Source organism: Urtica dioica, chromosome 6 (assembly GCF_054948205.1).
Source record: "Urtica dioica subsp. dioica isolate 48M chromosome 6, U.dioica_male_clone48M_v1_H2, whole genome shotgun sequence".
Classification (NCBI taxonomy): domain Eukaryota; kingdom Viridiplantae; phylum Streptophyta; class Magnoliopsida; order Rosales; family Urticaceae; genus Urtica; species Urtica dioica.
In genome coordinates, this window is record NC_142761.1 from 38,892,346 (window position 1) to 38,901,054 (window position 8,709).

Below are 8,709 nucleotides of genomic sequence, written 5' to 3' on the forward strand. Positions count from 1 at the left end.
AAAGGTGGGTCGGCAAGACGGGAACTTGCTCCTTTAAGGAGATTTGTTTTCGGGCTGCGTCCTCGCTCACGAAAGAGCACTTCGAGCTGTTTTGTGGGTTGGTGTGGGCAGCGTGGTCGGACCGGAACACTCGTACGTTTGAGCATGCTACTAAGACGCCGGAAACGTGGGTCTGTGAGGTCGCGGGATGGGTTGACAATTTTAAGACCCATTCTTTGGCGGTGGAAGGAGCTGATAAAGGCAGCGGGGCTGTAGTGAAGAGCTGGTCGAGGCCCGGAAGAGGACGATTGAAGCTCAATGTGGATGCGGCGTGGTCGGCAGGGGAGGAGCTCACTTCTATCGGATGTGTGGTGCGCGACCACAACGGGGACGTGGTGGGAGTTTTGGCGAGGCGAATCCGCTGGGTCGACTCCGCGCTCTCAGCGGAATATTTTGCGATTCGAGAGGGTCTCCGGTTTGCTAAGGAGCGTGGCTGGTCCATTTCGGCAGTCGAGTCGGATTGCTTGCGTGCTTCTCAACTCGTTAACGGGAAGCACACGCTAGGCCACCAAGGGGCGATCATTGAGGATATTCTTTCGAAGCTCGAGATTGTTTCTATCCATGGTGGGCTGGTGTGGGTGCCAAGGGAATGCAACGAAGCGGCTCATACGGTCGCGAAATACCATCGAGAGTCTTTGTCTGTTGACGTTGAACTGTTGTCTTGCCCGGTGTGGCTTTTTTCTTGTATCACTAAGGACTGTGAGTCCTCTCTTTTGGCTGTAATGGGGGCCAGTAGTGCCTTGGCAGGCTGCTGAACTTCACAGCTGCCTTTCAAAAAAAAAATTAATAAAATGCATATGAAAAATTTTAAAATCAACCACACAAGAAACATGCGCAAACTTTAATTGAATCCAAGGCGTTTAGATTAACTTGCAATGTTTATTATCCTATGCTCTTACTGATTATTGGAGTATATTATAAGAACATTACAAGCATGGTGGTGGAATATCAAAAAAAAAAAAATCAAGTAACAAAAATTATAATAACAAATATATTATTTTTTATTGAAAGATTGGTACCAACGTGCACGAAAGGTGTAACCTATCAAATTCCCAACATCATTAAAAGGTATTTCATACTAACACATCATAAAGCTTATTAACACAACCGTTAATTATTTAACTCAAACATAGTTCTCTAGATGCGTTGGCTTTTGTATTTGTAGTGGTGTTATTTTTATGCCCTTATGCTTATGCCCACAAGCCACAACTTCATGCATTGAAAAGTCAAACAAATAAAGTTAATTACACAATACTGTCCTGCACGCGTACACGGATAACGATAGAATTTTTCTATATTATTTTTTTTTACTTGAAGAGTAGAATTATTGAGTCATACATCATTATATCAACAATATTATTATCATATTTATAACAGATCTCACAAAATCACAAATATTTGTTGTAAGGAAACGAAATGATCGATAACAATGGATGCAAAGTTTGTGTCACAGGAGGTTCAGGATATATTGGCTCATTGCTAGTCAAGAAGCTCTTGGAGAAAGGTTACACCGTTCACGCCACTCTAAGAAACTTAGGTCGGTAATGATAAAACTCTCTCTCTCTCTCTCTCTCTCTCTCTCTCTCTCTCTCTCTCTCAAGATCTTCAAATATCTAATGATGGTTGATTGATTAATTGCAGATGAAGTGTCCAAGGTAAACCTTCTGACGAGCCTTCCTGGTGCGGAGACAAGGCTCGCGTTGTTCAAAGCCGATATTTACAGAGCCGAAGAGTTTGAGACCGCGATCCAAGGCTGCGAATTTGTTTTCCACGTCGCAACTCCCTTGTATCACACCGAGGGCTCTCAGGTTATTTATAATTATACTCGATCACGAAGTAAAATTTGGAAAATATTATAAGAAAAACAAATCATATAATCTTAGACTAAAAATATTAATTAAAAGAAATTAAGGTAAAAAATTGTAATTTTTATATGCCCCGTGATCATGTGTCCATTCGAATTTTTGTTATATACATCTTTCATAAAGCAATTATGAATTAATAGTACAAGAACACAAGCGAGGCTACTATCGATGCTGCGAAGAGCATAGCAAGGAGTTGTGAGAGATCGGGGAGTGTGAAGCGACTGATCTTCACGGCCACTGCGGTTTCTGCTTCTCCACTCAAACACGACGGAAACGGTTTCAAGGACGTCATGGACGAAACTTGTTGGACGCCTTTGGACATTCCGATTCCTTATACCAACGACTTTTACAAGGTCAGCACATTGTTAATATATCTCTCAAATGTTAAATTTGGAAGGATATAGATATACTTGTCTAAAAATGTGACAAAAAGTCTATCTTCATAAGTTGATAACTAACAAGATCGTTAATTTTTTTTTTTTTTTTGTTAACTCAACAAATTTCCATTTTGAAAAATAGACATACCTTTGAATTTTAGTGTTCCCGGTAGTGATACGGAAATATATATCAAATTGTTTCATAGATTTTTTTTTTTTAACTCTTAATTTCAACACAATGTTTTATCTTTTGACATTTTATCATAAAAGTTAATTACTTTTTACTAAATAATATATTGACACAACTCTTTCATGTGATTATCATGTAATAAAATAAAAACCTTGCATGTGTTTATCATATTCACAAATTTTTAAAAACCAGCACCTCTGACCTCGAAATTTGTTGACTTATTATAAATAAATATTTTTGACATTTTAAAAACATTTATGCATATAAATCGGCAAACTTAGAATTTAGGGTTGTTAAAATAAATGTGAACATAAGGGTTTTTAAAATTATAATCACAAAATGTGGTGTTTATGGTAGAGTGTGAATTACATATAAGAGAATTGTGTGAACCCGTATAAGCCAAATGATGAAATCTCATATCAAGTCAACTCACAATAAGTCTTGGAATAAATTCAGCTCTACTAAGAAATGTAACAAGTTAATTAGGTCCTAGTTATTCATAATTCTAGGTTAGTGCAAAAAGTATATATTAAATTAAATAACATTCAAGGGTCATAGATGCAAAAACAAAATTGTGACATGTTCCTAGATTTGGTGAGTAGGCTTATCGGGACTCCAAGACACTCTCTGAGAAAGAGATCCTTTGTATAAATGGCGGGAAATTAGAAGTTGTAACTCTAGCTTGTGGCCTTGTTGTTGGTCGTAACTCGCTCTTCGCTTTCACGCCGGTCACTGTGAAATTCCTGATTTCTCAACTAACCAACGATGCAATCTCCTATAACGCACTCAAATATTTGGAAGAGTTGATCGGAAAAATACCAATTGTACACATTGACGACGTTTGCGAAGCCCATATTTTTTCCATGGAGAATTCTTCGATCAACGGTAGATTTTTGTGTGTGAATTCTTACGTTTCGTCCTACGAAATAGCAAGCTATTTCGTAAAAAATCACCCTCAATTTCGCGTGCACGAGGAGTAAGTACGTGTGACTCTTCTACGTGTAACTCAATTTCGTAAAAATTTGAAGTAAGGTAATAATTAAAGGGATCAATTAATCAATCATATCAGGTATCTGCTGGAAGGGCCAAAGAGGAAGATAGAATTCAAGTACTCGAAGCTTATTGAAAAGGGTTTTACGTATAAGCACGATCTGAAGATGATATTGGATGGTTGCGTTAGCTGTGCTAAGAGCATGGGTGATCTCTAGAAATATTTTTCAGTTTTGGGTGAATTTCTGATTAATAAAATTGGATAAACTGATAGTTTTACAACTTTGCTGCTTTGATTTGAATGGTACGTGCAGAATAAATATAAATGAGTTTTGATGGTCATTTTTACATTTTTTTAGCTCTTGAGTTTTTTAGCCCTAAGACTATTTTTATTTGGGTTATTAAGTTATATAGTTACACGGTTATAGTTAATTGAGATATAGCCCACCTTTCGTTAATTTCTTGTAAATAGTCAAAGTTAACTTATTAACAGATTAATAAAATACTTATTTAATTCAGCCAAATATGTAAAAAAAAAAAAAGGTAGTTAAAAGGCTGTCACGTATGCAAGTTGGCTATTTACAAAATATTTACTAAAGGTTGGCTAATTTACAATTCATATAGTTTAGGTGGCTTACGTAGCCAATTTTTTGTTTTTATATTTTATATTATGTTAACTCGTTCTCTTCTTCGCAGTTAATAAATGAATAATTTCATTGATTATTTCTTGATATATAATTTCTTAAAGAAAATATGTTTTTTTTAATATTTGTATATGCTATGGTATTTGCTTGTTTGAATCACAAACTGCGTTCAAACACAAAACAAACCATGACTTGCACAGCAAGCAACAAACACAACACAACAATCAAGAACAAAAACGAAAATAGAGTAATGGACACAGAGATTTATCCTGGTTCGGTCACTAAACGACCTACTCCAGCCTTCAGGGTTCTTCACTATCACGGAGATGAATACCTCTTTTCTTGTTTACAGAATCACAAAGTACTTTTCTCAACTGTGTTCTTTCTCTCTCACACAAGTTCTCTCAAGCTTTGTTTCTCTCTCTAAACTCGCAAGATATCAGAATGACATAATGAATCTAATTACAACTCATCCTAGCTATTCAAAGAGTTTAAACGAATTGCCTTCTTGCACACGCTAAGATGATACAACATTTTGTTCTGTTACAGACTTACAGTCTTGATCTAAGGCTGTTTTAAGGTTGATCACTTGTCCATGTGTCTGATGATGATTAGATCACACTCCAACAGTATATATAGCGATTAAAGCTCCAGTTCTTTGGCCGTGTAACTTTGACAAAAATTAATTTAAAAAAAAACAAAAACTTTGATAAAAATGTGCACATATATATATATATATATATATATATATATATATATATATATATATATATTCTGTAAGAATATTTTCTCTAAATATGGTATGAATGAAAAAATATTCTCTCCATTATAGTGGTCCATATATATTAAGTTGATTAATGGCCAAAATCGTGCTCAAATAAATTGCCAAAATCGTGCAATTACTTACAATAGTAGGATTGTTATTTTCCTCATTGATGGCTATCAGGCTATAAATACAAACGTTTTGGGGTCCCTAAGCTCACACACACATTCAGAAAACCAACACCATCTAGGGGTGAGAGCGAGAGCTTAGAAGAACCTCGAAATAGCTCGTCGGAGTCAGAAACTCGCCGAAAAACACAACAATGGCCGGAGGTAAACCGATCCATTTCGCTTCCGTTTAGCGTGTTCATATTATTATAACACATTTAGTATGTGTAATAAGTCTTACATTTGGTATCAAAGCTTCACATAACCTCTACCTTGTTTTTTAATATTTCCATGTTCTTGGGTGTTTATGAGTTTTTTTTGTTTTTGAATTAAAACATGAAAATAATTATGGAAATCCTTTGGAAAATTGTTTTGTGATTCTTTTGGTTTTTGAATCGCTTAATTCGGTGCCATAATGAGAGAGAACGAGCTGGGTCACTATATGGGTTTTCAACTGGGTTATTACGATCCATCTGGAGGTTGAAGACGACCAAAAACGACATGTAATTCGGTCCCCATGTCATTTGGCGTGCTCTGGCATAATTTTGTCCATTCTGTTGTTTCAATTTTTGCTTCTGGGCCCGTTTTGCAAGCGTTCTGGGTCCGTATTTAAAAAAACAACAACTACGTGTCTTCTTTTGTCATATTAAATTTTTTATATGAGACCCATGTTATATTCTCTGTCGTTGTTATATTGACCGTGTTATGCCTTTTAATTGGGATCTCGTGTAATATTGCTTCTATTCATATTAAACATATTCATTCATTATAGCAATTAGATGAAGGATATATAATATTAGTGCATATTATTTATTTATTTGCATCATTATGGATTATATGCAAATATTTTAAATTATATTGTGTTGCTATGTCATTTATTTAGAAGTTATATGTTTTATTATAATTACTTGTAATTTGCATATAATATTTAGCAAATTGATGACTAGCACAATATTATTTAATTTTTGTAATATTGTTTGGTGATTTATATGGTCTTAATCAATTAGAGAGTAGCCACAACATCTTTAATTAATTTAGATTGTATATTTAGAGTTAAGATCACATAAAACAATAGTTGTGGTTAATCATATTATATATAATGGAATTTACCCACAGGATTTTTGTAATATTTGTATGATTTATTAGGATAAAATATCAAATTATATTTCATAATTAACCCACAGGCATTAGGAAAAAGAATTTAGTACGATAGTTTTATGATGATTGTGTGAATCTAATGGAATTAAAACTTTAGCCCACAGACTAGTTTTATGTCTCTAGATTCATTGAGTAAAAAGAACATGATTTTACATTGGTAAAACATGATATAGCTATTATCTTCAAAACAAATTTTGATAAGCATGTTAAATTTCTGTAAATTGCAGCTAGTTAACATGTTAGTTACTCTAATGTGAATTGTGATGTTCCCAAGCTCAAGAGTGACAGTATTAAATTTTGTCATAATGAGCTTATCATTCATTTAGGATGGATGGATATGCTAAATGAAGTTATAAAGCTAAAGCCACCCGCAATCATCAATGTGAGTATCTCAGATCAGATTGACCTTTATGAAAAGTGAGAGCGTTTTAATCGCCTTTGCATCATGCTCACAAGAAACAAAGTATCTGCTGGGATTGGGGTTTGCCTTGAGCAATATAACGCAATCGGTCTTTCATTGAAAGCAATAGACCGAAATTTTGTCACTTCACATAAAGATTTTGCAAATGCCCTTATCACGCGCATGACGAATATTGCATTTCAAACAAAGGCATTGGAAATTGACATGTCGGAAACCTTTAAATTTCAAAAAGGGCAACAAGAACATTAAGAAAAGGGCAAAGTGTTTCTTTTGCAAGCAAAAAGGAAAATGAAGAAAGAATGCTCTAAGCTCAAAAAGTATGTCTGATAAAGGTACTCAAATTTTATTTGTATGTTATGAATCAAATCTAACGATGTTGGTCATAATACTTGGTGGATTGACTCTGGTTCTACAATCAATGTCTCAAATACCTTGCAGGTTATACAAAACCTACAGAAGCCAGTGGGAAGTGAGCAATACATTCATTCAGGGAGCGGGATGACCTCACACGTGGAGGCTATCGGTTCTTGCAATTTGGTGTTGAGTAGTGGATTTTATTTTGCATTTGGAAAAGACCGTTTATGTTCCTAGTTTTTCAAGAAATTTAATTTCAGTTTCAAGACTTGTGCCCTTTGGTTTTTCCTTTAACTTTCGGATACTGGTTTTACATTATTAAATAAATCTGAAATTGTTAGTTATGGTACATTGTCTGATGGTCTTTATATTCAATTACATTACCAAATGACGCTGTTTATAACTCCTTGAATGGTATTGCTAGGTTGAAGCATTGTATTATGAATGAAAATTCTTCTCTATTGTGGCACTGGAGATTGGGACATATCTCTATTTCGAGAATTAAAAGATTGGTGGATGAAGGAGTACTTAGTGCTCTTGATTTTACTGACTTTGAGACTTGTGTAGATTGCATTAATGAAAGCAAACCAACAAGTCTAAAAAGCGTGCAAAGAGAAGTACTGAGATGTTAGAAATCATACATACAGATATTTGTTGTCCTGACATGGATGCAAGTAGTCCAAAATATTTTATCACCTTCATAGATGATTTCTCACGATTTATGTATCTCTATTTACTTCGTTCTAAAGACGAAGCTTTAGACGCCTTTAAAGTTTTCAAGGCTGAAGTAGAGAAACAATGTGGTAAACAAATCGAGATAGTGAGGTCAGATAGAGGTGGGGAGTATTATGGTAGATACACTGAGAATGGACAAACACCTAGACCATTTGCGAAGTTTTTTCAAGAACATGGGATTGTTGCCCAATACACTATACCTGATACTCCGGACCGAAATAGTGTATCAGAAAGAAGAAACCAAACTGTAATGGACATGGTGAGAAGTATGAGGAGTAACACAAAAATTCATCAATTCTTGTGGACTTAAGCACTAAAGATGATTGTGTATATATTAAACCGAGTTCCAACCAAAACTGCTTTAAAGACACCTTTAGAGTTGTGGCAGTGAAAGCTGAACACATTTAATTGTAGTATGTTTTTTGGTATCTTCGGTGCATAAGATTTCTTCAACGTCGTTGCATAATCGCTGATGGTAACAAGTGAAACTAGTTTTTGAAAGCATCCATAGAAAAACACGAATATCAAGCATTCGTACCCACATATAGGCAAGTTTTTGAGATTTAATCCCAAGAAAACTATTACTTGCGATGTAAGCAACTTTTGTTGGTTTTTTATTCTGCACAGTAAGTAAAGTAGTAACTACTCATTCTCTTTCGTTTCAAATTTGAAAAACTAGTCTTCACAGAAAACCCAATCTGTTAGTCAGAATACAAATCATCTAGCTCTCCTTCCTCCTATCACTTCGCCTAAGCCTGGTGGTCATTTTCTTTCCATACCTCTAAAAAGTCGTTTCAGCCCCAAGCTTCTTACTGATCTCCTCGAAGATGGCGGCCCCGTCCTCATTCTAATGGTAGTACAAAAACTTGTTGTAGACAAGCATAATCAAGAACAGCGACCGAATCAACTCAATCAAGAACTCGGAAATGTTGAATTCCAAAAACTCACATTTGAACCAGCAGAGAATACGATAGAGGAATTCACAACAGTTTCGAATCGTGTTTAC

General features: G+C 35.1%; 1 protein-coding gene across 2 annotated transcripts; it reads left to right on the forward strand.

Moving 5' to 3' along the window:
- Nucleotides 1-1,437: 1,437 nt before the first annotated feature.
- Nucleotides 1,438-3,834, forward strand: LOC149394007 (NADPH HC-toxin reductase 1-like). Of its 2 annotated transcripts, none has more exons than XM_089617383.1 (5): nt 1,438-1,576; nt 1,681-1,847; nt 2,045-2,257; nt 3,074-3,447; nt 3,541-3,834. In XM_089617383.1, exons 1-5 carry the CDS (start codon nt 1,456-1,458, stop codon nt 3,677-3,679), a joined length of 1,014 nt encoding a protein of 337 aa, XP_089473509.1. In that variant the 5' UTR covers nt 1,438-1,455; the 3' UTR covers nt 3,680-3,834. The 2 variants fall into 2 exon arrangements, with proteins under 2 accessions (XP_089473509.1, XP_089473510.1); XM_089617384.1 differs by having other exon boundaries at nt 3,074-3,451; nt 3,541-3,617.
- The last annotated feature ends 4,875 nt before the right edge of the window (nt 3,835-8,709 follow it).